Source organism: Vanessa tameamea, chromosome 18 (genome assembly GCF_037043105.1).
Source record: "Vanessa tameamea isolate UH-Manoa-2023 chromosome 18, ilVanTame1 primary haplotype, whole genome shotgun sequence".
NCBI classification, from domain to species: domain Eukaryota; kingdom Metazoa; phylum Arthropoda; class Insecta; order Lepidoptera; family Nymphalidae; genus Vanessa; species Vanessa tameamea.
The window spans coordinates 11,644,638-11,663,010 of record NC_087326.1 but is presented as its reverse complement, the minus strand read 5'-3'; the positions used below and the strand labels follow the sequence as shown (position 1 = coordinate 11,663,010).

At 37.8% G+C, this 18,373-nt stretch overlaps 1 protein-coding gene and 2 non-coding genes across 3 annotated transcripts; 1 reads left to right on the top strand and 2 right to left on the bottom strand.

Moving 5' to 3' along the window:
- Positions 1 to 662: 662 nt before the first annotated feature.
- On the bottom strand, positions 663 to 14,369 carry LOC113397145 (tafazzin). Its single transcript, XM_026635362.2, has 5 exons — positions 13,987 to 14,369; positions 10,864 to 10,989; positions 3,974 to 4,122; positions 2,758 to 3,041; positions 663 to 2,211 (listed from the first exon to the last, which is right to left on the bottom strand). Exons 1-5 carry the CDS (start codon positions 14,099 to 14,101, stop codon positions 1,962 to 1,964), a joined length of 924 nt encoding a protein of 307 aa, XP_026491147.2. The 5' UTR covers positions 14,102 to 14,369; the 3' UTR covers positions 663 to 1,961.
- Positions 14,370 to 17,513: 3,144 nt separating this feature from the next.
- Positions 17,514 to 17,585, top strand: Trnaw-cca (transfer RNA tryptophan (anticodon CCA)). The gene has a single exon. It is a non-coding gene; the product is annotated as a tRNA-Trp (tRNA).
- Positions 17,586 to 18,012: 427 nt separating this feature from the next.
- Trnaa-ugc (transfer RNA alanine (anticodon UGC)) lies at positions 18,013 to 18,084 on the bottom strand. Its single transcript has one exon. It is a non-coding gene; the product is annotated as a tRNA-Ala (tRNA).
- Positions 18,085 to 18,373: the final 289 nt, after the last annotated feature.

The following is an 18,373-nucleotide window of genomic DNA, read 5'->3' as shown; positions in this document are numbered from 1 at the left end:
CATGAGGTTCTCGTAGTCATCTGCTTTGACACAGAGGCCGCTCGCTGCGCCGCGCGGGGCGTAGCGGGCCGGCGTGCCAAACGTTGCACTATTACTTAGCAGTGAATTTAAGAATCGAATATGTCTTCAAAAATAGTATTATTAGTTAATAGATTTAATTATTTTCACTCCGAGTGAAGTCGAACAGTCTTTGGTCATGAGATGGCGGCTCGACGGCAGTTGAATACATACATTTAGTAGTAAAATCTCTAACTCATACTCACTATATAGAATTGTCATATATTTAGAGGTAGGTACTAAGTATTGGAAATGATGTTTAACTGCCTCAAGGTGCACGTCTACGCGATCGAGTTTTCAATATAACACACAGTAATATCAATAAATCCTACAAAGTAAGCTAAAGGTACAAATACACTTCGACGGGCAGTCCTTTGTATAATTCCAGTGGCGAGATAGACAGGTTACAGATCGTCGACTATAGACAGGCTGTATATGACACGATGTGGGCTTACACTGTGTAAAGACTTATCAAAACGTTATTCTAGAAGAGGAAACTCACTGGAAGCTCTTAATTTACAATCTAAACGAGAATACAATACATTCACTTTAATATTATCTATCGAAATTATTATAAAATGTATAAAGAAGATAAATTATTAAAATATTAATTTTATATAAGATTTGAAACGTAGGTGCTGTATATAATTAATAATGTGTAAAATTATTTATAAATTAAAAAATAAATAGGATTTTTCATATTGAAACATTCTTTAAATATATTCATACTGATTGCGATTAATACCAACGAGTAACACCGAGCACTACGCGCACTACGCGCACTACGCGCACTACGCGCACTACACACAGAAGACGGGTTACGCTCCTACGATACAAACATTTCAACTCGGCTCTTAGGCAGCTCTTCTCTTAAAGTCTATTTTTAAACGGATATGTGAAGAAGAAAAGAATTAGTTCTAGTGAGATGTTAGAAAATAAAACTATGATAAGTTGAATCAATGAAATTCTTGTTTATTTAAATAGTTCTTAGCTACACAATACCAATTTTTTTTTTGTTTTTTTTTTTTTTTTAATTAGCGACTATAATAAATAACAAAAGCCCGTTGAAGTGAACAGCTTCAACGAGATAAATAAAATAACAAAAACCAACAACAGAAAACATCGAGTGCAGACTATTAACAAGAGTAAGGTTCCACGTAACGTAATCGGCAACCGCATGCACAAGCTGCAGCTTCAGAGCGGCAAAGTTAAAATGTTTGTAATGGCATTTCATACTGGTAACACTTAGTACAGACACGGCTACAAAGCGCAGTGTACTCTAATATCCCTTAGTACTTTATATTGCATAATAACTCATAGTTCATTGCACCAATTTTGTCAATAAGATAAAAGTTATGTTATAATATTTAAATTTAAGTGCAATTGTATAAGTTGTGCCTTCCCAGAGGACATGTATCCGACGAAGCAGAGACACCGCTATCGTTCGCTTCGAGCAGAGCGCGCGATCCTCACACCGATATAGTAAAACTCACCTCAATCACAAGAGAATACGTAAATGCCTCGGCCACATCGGCCGAATCGATCGTTTTAAACATCACGAGATTTGAATAAAAACTATTTAAAAAAGGATATTATATTAGATTTCAAACGACTCAAAAGATCGAAAGATCAAAGAGCTCGCTCGGCTCGATCGAACGTCAAGAGAACTGTATAACACCCGAACATTATATCCAGATACACCGAGTTCTTGTGCGCAGTAAAGTTTTTACGTTAAAATCAAGAGATATGAAAACGTCACTCATAAACGATAACAATGTAAAGGTTCGTACAAAACTTTAATTCTCCTATTTAGAAACTTATTATAGAACCCCGCAGACGCACGCGCGCCGCCGTCGGAGCGTCCAGCCGGCTCGGGACCGGAGAGCGGTCGCCCGGCGGCGGCCTCACAGGTCCCGGTCGGCGTGCGAGTCGGCGCGCCTGTCGGCGGGGCGCGAGTCGGCGGCGCGCGAGTCGGCGCCGTGCCTGTCGGCGGCGGCGCACGAGTTGTGGTTGCGCTCGGGCGGCGCGGCGTCGGCGCCGACCGCGCGGCGGATGAGCGCGTGCGCGTGCTCGCGCAGCTTGAGCAGCTCGTCCTGGATGCGCTCGGTGATCGCGCGCCGCGTCTCCTCCTCCGTCGCGTTGGCGGTCTTCAGCCTGCGGGCGGGCGCGTCGTTGTTTGGGGCCGGAAGGTGCGCTGGGTTTCCGCAGCGCACCTTCGAGTGCCAAAATGTTTTCGGATTTTTTTTATTGCGAGACGTCGGGTATACGTCGATCCCCGAATGGGGGGGGGGGGGGGGGGGTGATCGTTTGGGTGTTTGTTGCCGACGTTTACTAAACGTTGCACGTTACTTTTATTTGTAAAATTTTTGATGTGGGTAGGCGGGCGGGCGAACCTGCCACCACCTGACGGTAATCAACATCAGATGGCCAATTTGTCACTCGGTCACCACCGTCCGAAAACTTCGGAGCTAGAAATTTTAACCATTCCTCGCATCGCTGAGACTCACCGATCTTGGGAACCGAGACGTTTTGTCACCCGTGCCTGTGTCACGTTGTCGAAATGGGCGGTACCTACTCAAATGAGCGCGTACAGAGCCCTTTGGGTTGGTTGGTTCGGTTTTCGAATACTCTATCGAATCCGCAGAGTTCCCTTTGAGATCGAAATGCAGTAGAAGCTAAAGAGTGACGAGGCGGGCGTACTTATCGAGCAGGGCGTGCAGGCGGATGGGCTCGCCCACGGCGAGGTAGAGGCGGTTGCGGCAGCGCAGGCGGTAGGGCTCAGTGTTGGGCAGCACGCGGTCCATGCCCTCGTGCCACACGGGCAGCACGACGGGCGCGCAGCCGCGGGCCGCGCTGTCGGCCACGAGGCGGCCCACGCCCCACTTGAAGCGGATGCGCTCCTTCTCCACGTTGACGCGGCCCTCGGGGAAGATGTGCACCCACTCGCCGCGCTCCAGGCGCTCCACGCAGAAGTCCATCGCCGGCTGCAGCGCGGACGGTAGGCACGTTAGCGATCAAAGAACGAGAATAGGTCGCTCGGGATAATTTCATACCTAGTGAAATGTCTTGGTGATTGCAGTATTTTACATAAAATTATACAATTTTTGGTGAACTTAATAAACTGAGAGAAGAATAAAAATGATATTAACCGTAGGTACTGCAGCTCCATGTGAAGGATTAAGTAGTTTCAAACTTCCAACGTCGTTCTCGCGCGTACCGCGTCGTGGGAGCGTTTCGCTCCGGTGAGAGAACGGAGGGTAACATTTGCATTGTGTAGATAGAATTTATCTTTCGTATGATGTATTTTGAAGTTGAATATATTTATTTTAATTGTAAGTTTTTTAAAAAACGGTGATGACTCCTAAACATCAGGTGGACCATTTACAAGTATGCCTAGTTATATTAAATAAAATTTGGAAGGTTAATTTATTTGATATCACCTTAAGTTACTTGTGTAAATGACATCCGTACTTTAAGAAACATTTTATAAACTTAGTAAAACAATTATAAAGTTTGCATCAGACAATGCATTTTGTATGCAAATTGTGCATTAACAGTCCCAATAACTGTAGACATAATATAATTTCTCATAATGTTGTAATTAAAATATCAATATGGTATCGTGACAACAAGTTGACTTCGGAACAAAAGGATGTAGTTTAGAGTTACGTACAAACAACAATCGTCGCGGGCTTAGTCATCGGCATAACATTCCAGGACTGCGACTGTACGCGCAGCAGCAACGTGTCTCGCGTTCGAGATTGTTTTAAAGAACAGAAAGTTAATGCAAAAGAGAAAATGTCCTCCCTCCAATTACGTGCAAAATTCGGACCGGACCGATAGATCGTGAGATGAGCGCGACCAAACTAACAAACTCTTCAGCTTTGTAATATTTGTAGAATGATGAAAATGACACCTGATAGACTCCAGCGCCGCGCACGACGGGCACGCACTTCCCGAGCGCGAAGAATGCGGAGTGCAGCGCGTTCGTGAAGCAGATGTCGTGCGCCGCCAGCGACCAGCGCATGCGCGCGCCGCGCAGCAGCGTACCCGTGTCCAGCACGCCTGCGATCGTACAACATTACTTCGTTTAGTACATGTAATAAACCTGAAAAGTAATCTAGATTCTAGATTCAATAATTAAATAAGAGAATTATCAAACCAAATAAGTCGAGGTTACACGCGAACACAATACTCTTAAACGCGAATTATTATTAGTTTATCTATATTACTAGCTGAAGCTGCGCGAAATTCATAAAACACACATTTTCAACCCTCGTTTTACCGTAACATCGGTTCTTAGCAGATGTCTACTGTCATATAATTATGAAACCTACCTGCCAAATTTCAAGTTTGGAGGTGTGAATGTTTCTGAATAGTATTATACACCGCCTTTATACATAAATGTATGTAGATGATTATAGTTTTGGATTTGAGTGTGCTACGTATGGTTACGCTGTTTAACAGTGCTTTGGTACAAATATATGAAAATATTTATTAAAAATCACAAATGTCCTGTCTCGTCTAGTACTCTGTCTACTGATACACGTATCATACCGTGTATCAGAAAATGAAGTACTTCATCGATCTCATCCTTGGTTTATAAGCCTACAGATCTCGATGTTCAAATCGTCAAAGTGAACGAGTTTTTCTGACAGCAACTCCCAGCAAATCTCCGAGAATTTGGAAGGTGGTAGTTTTGAGCTGTCGTGCGCCTCACCTCTTTTCCGTCGTTTCAGATGGCTTTCGAATAGTCAAGACGGCGGATTTTAGAATGGCATTATTATCTCGCAGACTTTGAACAATACACAAACACCAATAACTAAATTCAAGTAAACATGATAAAAATAAAATATTCTTTACTTTTAAGCACTGTTCTATGCTGTTACAGGAACTAATTGATTGTAAAGCTGTTACTGTTCGGAATGTAGATTCTACTGAGAACAACACATTTTCCTAAATAAAATAAGAGCTCCCTTATTTTCATCGTAAATATATTCTTGTATAATATTCTCTTTTAATGTTTTTTGATAGTAAAATTCATATTAACTATTTTAAAATATCTTCGAAACGTTACATAGAAAACAAGAATATAATGATTTGGCTGCGTCGGAAACTTGATATTAAATGTTTCCTTACTTCTCGTGCTTTCACAATGATTGACACCGTTTTTTTTATCGTGCTTACTTTTAACGTGACGGGCATATAGCCTACTTGAATATAGAGTATTTTCATATTGATTTTGATTCGTCGTTAAGATCTCACTTCGTAGCTCAATAAAGTCCAGGCTGATTTTGACGGAGATACGATTGTTTAAAAGGCCACCTAACATCTCATGTTTCGAGTTTGTTCTTGTAGAACAGCTACCGTTTTTTTAATGTTTGAGAACTATTTCGTTATATGTAGCCTGACCCCAAAGCAATATACCGTTAGAAATAATGGGAAAATAGTCAGAATATTAGCCTAAATAGAGCAGTATGTAGAATTTAAGCATAGTTTCAAACACGATACAATGAAATGTGGGAATGCCGGTATCGGAGGCCTGCGTGGTAATATTATGCAAGTAGGTAAACAGCGTGTTATAGTTTATTGAGCGCGCTGCTCGCACGAGCTGGCGCACGCGCTGCTCACACGGTGGGCCACATTCTAGTTTCATACACATATTGTAAGGCAGACCATGCACGTGCCTGAATATCGACTATAAGAAACGATATATACGAATAGTAACGTAGACCGCATATTTGCAATTTTTTGTTTGGGATATTTCTATGGAGATGACTTTACTTATGAATCATTATATTTTCGTATGAATGCGGCGTTATCGTGTATTTTTGAATGACTTAAATATTAAGGTTTCGTCCAAAGTATCATTTTATCAATATAAAGATATTCCTTTGAAGACACTATTGTGTTTTAAATACCATAATCGATTCAGAAGGTTAAAAGTAAGCCTAAACAGCTCAAGGAATAGTAGATCAAACGTCACGCCATGATATATCTTTACATAGTATAAAACAAAGTCGCTTTCTCTGTTCGTATGTCCCTTTGTATGCTTAAATCTTTAAAACTACGCAACGGATTTTGATGTGGTTTTTTTTAATAGATAGAGTGATTCGAGAGGAAGGTTTTTGTATATAATACATAGACAATATAGTTAAGCAACACTGATAATTTTAAAAGTTTCTAATGTGATGTCGTAAATTTATACATTTTTTGCGCTTACATTGTAAACGCTGGCTGTACCCTACTAGATAGATCAAAATAATGTACTACAGAATTGTACACCTCAAAAATGTCTACAAAAAAGTCGGCGATGATATGTGTCTATCTGTAAGTGATAACCCACAATAACATTTTTTTGTCATTTATTTTTTACCACAAATATTGGCTAATTTTCGAAGCGATTTTAACCTATACAGCATTAATCCTTATCCAATGAAATACCTTAAATACATTGTTGATTTAATATTGGTCTATATGACCCTTTACAGCATATAATTTAAATGAATATTTTCGAAGATATTACAGATTTAAAAATTGCGGAACCTAGCGTTTGCTGTGGTACCGGCCGGCCGGGGCGGCGGGAGCGTGCTATAGGCGCGTCGGAGGCCGCGGTTCTCCCTGTAGCATTTTGAATTTAGCAGCGATCGGACGCGGTTCTTATCGGAGCTCTCTAGCGAGGGAAATAACAATCCATACTTCCATAAGCTTCCTTATTATAAATGCGAAAGTAACTCTGTCTGTCTGTCTCGCTTTCACGCCAAAACTACTGGACCGATTTAAATGAAATTTGGTACACAAATAGTCTAGAGCCTGAGAAAGGACATAGGTTACTTTTTATTTGGAAAGAAGTGATTTGACATTTCGTATACAGGTTAGTCTGGAAGTCCGTCATTTTTAAGTTAGAAGCATGAAATGTTATTTTCGGGCTACCGATTAAAAATGAGTTGATTCGCTTTTAAGCGTTTTTGGATATTCTACCCTAAGGGCTGAAATACACACCAATGTGGTATACAAAGAGGTCTTACATTAACGTAACATTTTAAGTTAATTTGTAAATATATTCATATTCTACGCGGGCAAAGCCGCGGGTAACAGCTAGTCTATTATATGACAGTAGTTTTCGCGGTCCTATGATTTATAAGCTGGCCTCACGAAAAAACTACTTGAATGCCTACTAAACTCGGATAACAGGCCACTGTGCGGCGGGGCGCGGAGGGGGTCGGTCGCTGGTAATATATGCGAATTATGCGATTACACTTGCTCATCGAACAGAAACGCTGTTCAATAGCCATCAGTATTGCGCAATTCATTATACCAGTGGTCGCTCATTAGTCCAAATTCGACCGTCATTACATCGCCTACAAAAATATATGATAGACTAATTCGAAAGATAGGGAAAATACGACTCAGCTGGACGAGACCTTGTCATTATTAGAATGGAAAGAAAACCCTAACGTCAAAAAAGCTAATTATATTTTAACTTTGACATGACGTGTGTGTCATCGGCTGTACGACCACAGACCATCTGTGATATAGATCTATTCGCTCAAGAAGACTCATTCTCCCACGTTGAATTATTACTAACCTAAATTGTATTTTTTTGCTAACCTTACTCGTATGGTAATCGCCTCACGCACACTAAGGCATCTTGTGAGCACGAGCACGAGCGTCACTCTAAGACGTAAACTACGAGTGTGAATGATTCGTGTCGAATCGAATGTATATCGTGCAGACCTGGCTGAAATCTACACACTCATCATCTACTCTACCGCTTAACAGCGTGGCTATGTTTAAGTTTAAAGTAAGCGTGTCATTGCCAGTGCCATATCAGGCACACATAACATAACATCTAAGGTTCCGAGGTCAGCAGCGCATTGTCTTCTCTCTGGTCGTCCCTGGACCCTGACCCTCACGGCCACATCCGAGGAACTATTTACGCTTGCCGCCCGCAAGTACATTAAGATGTTATCTGTATCTATCATTATTATATAGTCGATCCGCAAAACTGCTTACAAAATAGTAAAACCAGTTATACATAAGCTGATTTATTAAAATTAGATAGAATTTGAATTTTAAAATAATTATATTTAATTTTTTTCATGTAATATTTAGACGTGTGCTGTAACATTTGTAACGAAGAAATTATATGACGCAATAATAAAATCACATTATATGACTTATCTTGTATTATAAAATATAATATAGGTCAGCGATGTTTTTATAATGACTTCAAGTTTAAGATATCCGGTTCTCGGTGCGCTGCGGTTTATGACCCGCTGACTCGTGTATTTGCTGCGTCACACCGCGCTGCTAACTTAATTGCTACGTAATTACAAACTTGTAATTCGACTACCGAATGCCTTTCCGCAGAACGCATATCGGCGACCTGGTATATTACTCCTCGCCAATCATTAGACCGGCGGGTCATTACATTTTCAGCGCTATTACTATTACTATTACGATTTACCAAACTTTGTACATATATGTTTGTGCGTAAGTGTACCTCGTTAGTACACTTTGAATCAGTTTTAAATATCTATAAAGTATGAGACCCGGAGATATTCAGAGATATTAACTCGTTGGCTGTTCCGCGTGCTGCGATTGCAGTCGACGATCGGTTCATGAGATTTATCAATGCAATGACGCCGGTGATACGTCGCGTTGACGAAATTGTTGGAAAACTATAATCGAATGACCCATGGACTCCGATGTTGAAATAATATCGTATGACAGGAAACTAGAATGCATTAAATACACGTGCCGGAATTGTCAAACACGAGGAGCGCGTGACGCGTTCTGCTCGCTGCTCGTTTGGAAAAGTTCGTTTCTTCGTTACTTTATTTCATTGATTAGGTTGTATTAGCGTTACTTAAATAAACTTTTATAAGGTGTTTCTGCTCCAAATAACTTATATTTTTAACGTCGATATGGCAGGCGACACAGGTACCGGTGACCGAATCACCGACTCGCAAGAGTGCAGAGACAACTATATACATTATATTATTTACAAATATTATACTACAATTGTCACAACACGCGACATCAGTCACCACAAACGCAGAAAGATTAGTAGCTGAACATGGCTCCAGAAGTTAATGAAATCAGTTAACTTAATATTTACAGCACGTTACTTAACCTCTATATCTTAGTAACAGTATAAATCGTTATCTAATACATTACGGAATATTAATTTTGATGTTATTATTCATGGAAATGTCATTGTATGTCTGTCGGGCGTTATCAAAGATTTGCCAGCGTTTTCGTAAAAAAAGATGGAACTAAGATATCCATAGCTGCGATGCATTCGAGTTGCGACTAGACTGAACCTATATCACGCAAAATGACGATGATTTGGGCCGCAGCGCCCTCTGGGGAGACTAGACTAGTGTTTCAAGACACTTTAATGTCATTAGTGATATCGATAAGTCTTTAGTTCGAGGCTCTCCTCCGCTTATATGCAGATTTGAGAGCGGAAGTAAATGGGAACGAGTTAAGAGAGGACATTAGTCGAGGTCGAGCGCATATATTTCATAAGAGCTGGCACAACGTCAAAATATCGGCATAATATGTTACGTCATAGGCGATTGTTTGAAACGAAAAAATTTGCCAAAATATATTAGTAATCAGTGACGGGGTCTTACGAGCTTAGCTAGGCCTAGCTCAGAAAATTCCAAAAAAAAGAAACACAATTTCTTTTGCGATTTTAATAAACGTTAGCTTTGCTTTAGTGTTTTATATTGCACGACTCAGTGGTTTAGGATCGAAAATATATTCTTGTTAGTTCACGGAATCTAGATACTTTTGGTCCCCCTGTAAAGATAATTTCATTGAGATCAACGTTAACAACATTAACAGCCTGTAAATTGCCCACTGCTGGGCTAAGGCCTTCTTTCCTTTTGAGGTGAAGCTTTGGAGCATATTCCACTACGCGGCTCCAATGAAGGTTGGTGGATACCCATGTGGCAGAATTTCGTTGAAATTAGACAAATGCAAGTTTCCTCACGATGTTTTCCTTCACGCCGAGCACGAGATGAATTATAAACACAAATTAAGCACATGAAAATTCAGTGGTGCTTGCCTGGGTTTGAACCCGCAATCATCGGTTAAGATGCACACGTTTTAACCACTGGGCCATCTCGGCTCTATCTCATTGAGATCAAATATAAAATTTTCAAAAATTTTGTTTAAATATGATAAATATGTAAAAAACCTAGAAATAGTCCAAAAACTTTTTCCTTCAATCGAGCGTGAAACCTGAAACTTGAAAACACTCTGACGGACACGGTTGCTTTCAAAACTCGGTGTCACTTAAGTATAAAGAAAATAAAAAACCATTGACTTGTGTGCTGTATCTATATATTATTCTCGATTAACTTTCATATTTGGCAAAAAGCAGAATTCATTACGTTTTTCGATTCAGTTATTGTCATCAGTCGTGCACTTTTCGATTTTCCATATATCAATATACATATTTTTAAGAACTTTAACATAGTTGTCATCTCATGCGCTTCTGTTTAACTCTGCAGTAGTACATCCTATAATTTTATTCCGTTGAGAAAATCCTTCTACCAAAAAAGATCAAAATATTAATTTATGGTAGCGGCAATCCACCGCTGCGATAGTCGCCGTTACTATCTCGTTATCTTGATTAAGTATTAGAATTAACGCAACGATTTTGGATTGAGATAAAATGTTGAAGATAAAAAGAAAAATATAAAATATGGCAAACTTTAATCAGTTTCATGGTTTGTTCATGATATTCGAAGTGTGTGCAATAGTGATACGCATATAGCAGTGTCATACCCCACAGGCCGGGGTCGTCGAAGCACGAGTGGTGGTTGGACACGGTCAGCAGCGGCACGTCGGGCGGCCGCTGGACGGCGCGCAACAGTGCCTCGCGGTTGTACACCGTCGTCTTGTTGAGGAACTCTGCAACACGGGGCGGGTGTGAACCTGAATGTCTAGATTTTTTTTATACAGTTAAACGATCACTATTTTAAACACACTCCAGCTTCGTGTACATGGCGCCAAATATACATATTCGAGCCCTGTGCACAGTTGGTAGGTACTCTTCGGAGTATATTTCAGTTATATATATATATTGGCGAATGACAATACTTGTCACTAATGGTACTTCTCTATGCAGAATGGATCGTGCAAGCGATCGTGACCCAGTACGAAGCCTGGCCTTCGGGGAACAAGTGGAATTATTCTTATCTCATTCCACAAATGAAATTATCATAGACTGACTCTAACAACTTACAAAGGAGACGGCAGAGCGGGACAGTAGAGGGTCGAACTCGATCAGCTTAGTTTACTTGTCTATGTCGACCAGAAAAAAGTCTTCCTGTCTTGTGCTCGAAAGAAATGCGGACTTCTCACGTCTTCTCAAATAGGTTCGAGGCGGACCGTAACCGGTAATAGCCTGACATTATGATATGCACTGACTTATTTCTACTCTAATGCGAGCTCTACCGTGTGCGTCGCACAGAACAATGTGGAGACAAGCAGAGGGAACGGGATTGAGACGAGTCTTTCTCCCGTTTCGAGAAGGCTAAGGATACGTCAGTCAAAACGATCCCGACCTACGATCCAGTAGAGGACGGCCATCACAATTTGGCTTGAGTAATTAAAAAAATTGTGCTATATGATATATCGTTTTCGGCTTTGTTTGCGGACATAATTTTACGAAATGGTAACTTTGACCTCGGGTACCAAAGTAGTTATTGCTAAGTAAGTAGTAGTAGTAAGTTTGGCGCCGGTGCGGCTGAGGAGCCGTGAACATGAAGCATATAAGAAATAGTATAGTATATTTCGAGTTCAAAACCTGCCAGGGACTCAATTTAATATGCTTAAATTGTGTTAACAATCCATCTCGTGCTTAGCGCCGAAGGATAACATCGTAAGGAAAACTGGTTCGAGTATAAACACCAACCCGCATTGCAGCGTGGTGGAGTAAGCTCCGCAACTTTGCCCTCGATAAGGAGGGCAGGTCCGAGGCTAAGCCTTAGCATATACTCTTCTTTTACTTTTATAGTCAAGCTCGACGAAAATTAATCTCAACGAATAATACATAGCATGTGTATGTATGTGAGATAATATAATATTAATACATAATGTGTCGAGAGTCGAGTGTCGAGTGTAGTCACACGGAGCGCAGGGCATCGATATATATTTTAGAAGCAAAACTGCTTTGCATTATATTATAACTAATGTACCTTCTCCGAAACGCGCACTAGTTTTTCATTTAGGTTACACACAAAAAACGTCGCTTCATTTATGAATACAGATTTATGTCTTTCGATAGATTTTACTGTCAGTAATAAACATAATTATTTAAAATTACTGACAAAGACGTGTGTCGGCTGTAATCGCCTTTTAAAATACTATTATATCAATTGAAATAAAATCAATTTGTATCGATCGTTTCTGAGGGCCGTATGCTGTGTTTGACCGTGACACCCCGCCCTAACTTGCTACGTCATCGATGACGTAGTTAGATAGGCGTGATCTTCAAGTGATCGCGTACATCTATTTATCTTACTTTACAAATAAATAAGGAAACAATGGCATATGGAATTAATATGTGCTGTTTAGCTTTTATTTTTCATAACAATTCCGAGGATTTTGAATATTTACCGAGTCATTGGACGACGCTTGGTGCTATTGCTACAGAAAAACAAAAATAATAATCAATCAGATATGAACGTTAAATTCTGATTAGTAATATTAGCACTCGTTATCAATTCATGTAATTCATTATAAATGTCTAATTTAGGACAAATAAAATCTTGGTAAAATACCAAAGCTATGATTTACAGGAGTAACTAATACTTACTTATGCCTGGGTCAGCATCCTTTCTTAGTACTTCCGAGTAAGAGTTGGGAGACAACATCAAAATCATATGTTATAGCCGACCTCAATGAAAGTTCGTTATTCCTTTATTAAAACCAATTATATTAACTGACAACATAAACTGGACTATTTTAAAAGACATTGGCTCACTTATTATTCACATAAGAATACAACAATACGAATAATTGTATTATATCTACAATAAACACAGTAGGGCTTTGTGCCAGTTCATGTAGTAGCATACCACCCAGATACCAACTTTTAAGGATGAGTGGGCCAGTACAATACAAGAAACAAGGGATGCAACAGTTTATACTATTGTAAGGAATACTTTAAACTACTTGCAGAGTCAATGAATAGGCAGTGCTAGTCTGCCTTCCAAATATACTATTAAAACAAACTAATTCTTATTTAATCAATGATGAACAGATTGCTACTGTTTTGGTTCAATATCTTTCTTCACATACATTAATATCACATGGCTATGCGTATATGGCATTTTAGTCCTCAGAAAATTGAGCATATTAAGAGATCTCATTATGATGAGAATATTTAAGTAATGATCTTGGGTTTTAAATTACTTGCCCTTCAATATTAATTATATTTTAATAGTAATCTTTCTTTAGAGTTACTTTTACAATTAAAGATAAGAAAATATCTATAATTGATAAACAATAATACATTTTGTTTAAATCAGACAATGCATCGCCTGTGGTATTGAATGTAATTGTAAAATATAGTATGGCATATCAAATGAGTCAACATTTGCAATTGGTCAATTAGTTTTTCATTCATGTTTTAAATGACAAATGGAGTGATTTCTGTTCATCATAATTTGGAAATATGATTTGAGATAATAATTACAAAAAGGTAAAATTATTTTCCACTCGGTTTAATACACTTTATATTAAAATGATATGCAGCATAAGCAGCTAGATCAGTTTTTGTTGATGCGAAGGTCTTCATTTCGAAACACTTAGTTATCTTTTAATATAATCTTACCACACTAACAATGTGTTGTTATTTAAACATAAAAAGTGATCGAAATAGAGATGGTTTAATAAACCTACCTACAATTAACTTGCTGAACAAACCAACCACTGCCACCGTGATGGAACTGGCGCAGTACCACAGCCGACCCGGGTTTCGCAGGCGCGGGATGATCCACCCGATATCGTAAGCCATGTTTGCACGAGCGCACCACTCACAACCATTACAGTAACATTGTTTTTTTGCTTATTTTATCATGAATTTAAATTCACGTCCATTCACCTCCCGTTCTTGTGCAACCTTGCTGATCGTTCGTATTTAATTCACTTTGTGTGACATCTGACAATGACATTACTTGAACAAGACCAAGTACAATATAAACTCACATGACGGTCTGTATTAATGTTGCCAAATGATAACATAATTTATAACCAAACAAAGTAGTTACGCTAATTATAAGTTCATTATCAATAATATTTAATGTTACATTAAGTACTATTGGTTTATTGAGGTTTTCATAAAACAATAAATTTTAAAATGAGAAAAGGTTATTATAATCTATATATATTATAATCTATGTATATATAATCTATATAAATATTTATAACAAAAATGCTAGATTTAAGGATTATGTCTTTATAATTTACTTTGCTTGTAATAATAATTGAATGCAGCTACATACAAAAACAATAATAGTAAATATATTTATGAAATATTATAAATAAAATGTAACTTTATTACAAAATAGCATATTTTACATAATTCAATTTTATTTAGCGATGCTGTATTTCGTTTTAGTTTTATCATTTGACCAAAATTAACCTTATATATTTTTATTACGAAATGATATTTTTAATATAGCTGTAGGTAGTATTTTATTAAAATTATAATTTTACTAAACTAATAATATACAGGCTCCCTGATGTTATACAAACATAAATATGAACAGGATGTCACTGTATTTATTACAACAAAATAGAGTCAGTCAACTCACGCATCACTTCTAAATAGATTAAACTCATACTCCACATCGTGTATCGTATCTGCTATCTTCGGTTTTAGTTTAACGAGCAAGCGTCTTCTTAATAATTTCGGTGAAAGTGTCACAGTTGTTATTTCTGTGGTCGTCGTTTTTTCTTGTCTTTCAGGGAATAGGTCTCCAAGATTGTAAATAATGTCAGGATCATTTGCGACTTTGGGTTCTTGGTGTATGGGTGCGCAGAAAGCGCATGCGCACAACAGAAGCAGAGCGAGGAAGGTTCGCATCTTTGGGAGTATGGTTTCTTACTGGTTTTTCCCGTATTTATACTTTACATATATGTGGGTTATCGTACAGTCATCGTCAGAAGTTTTATAATACAATACGAATATTATCAGATTGTGTTTCCTCCATTATTATCTGGTAAAATGAAAGACTTTAGATTTATCCTTCGCTGAAACAAACAGCACACAGCTATGATGTAATTGTTTATTTGTGGCTTTTATCGGTTTCATTATTATAGGAATATGAGCGGAAATCGTTCTTATGTGGGTTGTGCTTATGTATCATACGTAAACTTAAGGAAATTATTGTAAGTACAAAGATTTGTACAATCATTTCCTTAACTTTATAACAAAATCACGCAGATACGTAATTTTGTTTTCGTGATAAAATCTTGTTTTACGAAATGTGAAATAATAAATTTAAGGAAATATTATATTTACATTTCCACCAAACGTCTTCTAAATAAAATTCTAATTAAAAATGACAAGAATTTACATATAAATATCGTTGAGTGTACTCAGCCGATTTACAAAGAACGGAGAGTGCATTGGGAAACCCCAGCATTAAAACACTCGTAGTGCGGTGCGTACCTAACTGATGCTTCGGACGAGAGCGGGAACACGTGCTACCGCGGCAGCCTGTGCTCAGAGCTGTGGTCTAAGTAGGCACCTACGACATAATCGTGTGTAGTGTGTACCGTACTATCGTTTCTAATTTCGTACATCAAATCGTTTTTGAACACGAGGTACGAAAAAAAACCTTTTATCATATTAAATTACTAATTTCTCACAATTTAATATTATAGTTTGGTTAGTCTAAACAGGGTCGCAATGCACTCGCAAACTAACCTACCCTTTCCTCTTTTCTAAATTAGTAATTTATACATATTTTATCTACCAGTGTTTTTAGTTGGAACGGGAGGGTATGTATGTCAGTAAGATTCACTTGTTCTTATTAACATACGAATTTAAAAATTCCTACGTATTTAATACTTTAAAGCTAAAGCTAACTAGAAAAACTGTACTATATCGGAGTTTAATTTTTCTTAATCTATTTATACAAGAACAGCTTTATATAATTTATGGAATATTAACCTCTGGATTATGAAATTAGCGATTTAATATTATTTCACTATATCAGTGACCCCACTCAGTGATAACGCTTGTAAATACCAGATCGGATGACTAAACTGGAGACGCCTATAAAGTAATGTTTAGCGTTTTATTATTGACGGTCAAACAAAGTTATATCCGTCCGCGTGAAATCGCAGACTTACAGTAGAGTTTTTTGAATGTTGGAATTAAAAGAAGTAGGTACTTATATCCAAAACAGTGCGATCAGCTGTCAGTGCTGTTTAGTACATTTTACTCGGTCCAATTTTTATAGTCCAAGACTTGACCGTCATCGACGTTGATATAAGAAACCCGACGACGTCCGGGAAATTAGCCCTGCGCCCTGGATTAATATGTGCCGGTACCTTACCACACATACGCCATGATTAGAACTTTAAACCTTATTTAAAATCAAACTCTTTGAATCTAACCATGTCAGTCTACTCCGCACAAGCTTGTTTATGTCAAAAGATAGATTATTACAATGACAGAGGGAATAAGATAAGCAAACAATGTAAGCAAAAATTAGATTAACATATTCCACGTGATTTTCTAATAGCTCTGCTCTACTATGCGCTACGCACAGTTTTTGTTCTAACTCTAGATTCTATAACTTATTAATTATTATATTCTCTTTAATTCTACTGACTGCTAAACATTAAGAGGTTTTTTCGAATCTATATTGAAGACCACAGATTATTACCAACACGTACCAACGTACCTAATGTTAATGAAATGTAAAAACAAACAGTACCAATGTATTATAAATAGTCAATGTAATATTAATTTTTCACTTGAATTCTACCTCAAATTTTTGACGCTCTGTGCCCGTCGAGACTGGAGTAACTATTGCTCACTGAAAAAAGAGGCATTCGAAAATGAAGTATATATATTTCATTTTAATGGTAATACAAAATGGTAATTGGTAATACACATATTTGCAAGTTAAATGCAATAGTTATTCATGGTGTTGACAGTAACGACATCTATGTACTAGCTAGTGTAACCAACCAAACTCCTTACGCCGTGGCTAGATGGTGCTGTAAAAACATTATCTAAGTTTGATTTTATAGTTTAGTTATTAAAATTATGAAAAACAAATTTAAAAGTTATTTATGAGTCTTTTACGAAGATATTTAGATTGGTTTCTAATAAAATTAACATTTATATTTAAATATTTTTGTAAACAATATTTTATTATTAGTTTACCAATTTCATTAATCTCCTTATCGACTCCGTGGCGCAACGGTAGCGCGTCTGACTCCAGATCAGAAGGTTGCGTGTTCAAATCACGTCGGGGTCAATCGGGATATATATTTTTTTAATGTTTTATTTGCATGACTCTGATTTTCGACTTAGAATCTATTCATTTTTTCGCTATCATATAAGTAACGATAAAATATAAATTTATATTTAATTCCTTATGTCAGATCAAACTCGCCGCTTGTACAATGCAGTGTACAATTTTGCATATATCCACACACACACACACACACACACACACACATCAGCCCGCATTCGTCCACTGCTGGACATAGGCCTCTCCAAATGCACGCCACTGTGGTCTTTCTTCGGCAACTCGCATCCAGCTCCTGCATATATCCTATTAACATTTATTTCCTTTTGCAACACAATTTGAATCGAAGTTTCTTAGTAATAACATGGTATTAAAAAATAAAAGAGTGATTGGTATAATTCATAATTTTATACTTTTTAAATGTAAAAAAACTTGGAGATGCCGGGGATCGAACCCGGGGCCTTTCACATGCAAAGCGAACGCTCTACCACTGAGCTACATCCCCTGTTATTTGAAAACACCAAAATTAATAACGTATCAATTCTTACTCCTTCTTCTTATTTAGAATCTACATTCCGAATGAATGTTGCTGTTCATTCAATTTAATCAATTTAGTGGCAATTTTTGGTTCCTCAGATAAACATTTACATTTGTTCTTATTTGACAGGAAATATTGCACTTTTGAGAAAACAATTGAGAAAACAAAAGAATAAATAGATGCACCACGGAAAATATAATAAATGTAGGTCGTTTAAACATTAAAAATACGAATGTCTTAGGATTTGCTGACTGGC

Coding starts and splice junctions, on each gene's coding strand:
- LOC113397145 (XM_026635362.2), bottom strand. CDS start 14,101: ATGGCTTACGATATCGGGTGGATCATCCCGCGCCTGCGAAACCCGGGT. Junction 4,123..10,863: donor CGACGACCCCGGCCTGTGGG/GTATGACACTGC, acceptor GTACGATCGCAG/GCGTGCTGGACACGGGTACG. Junction 2,212..2,757: donor CTGCACGCCCTGCTCGATAA/GTACGCCCGCCT, acceptor GCCCGCCCGCAG/GCTGAAGACCGCCAACGCGA.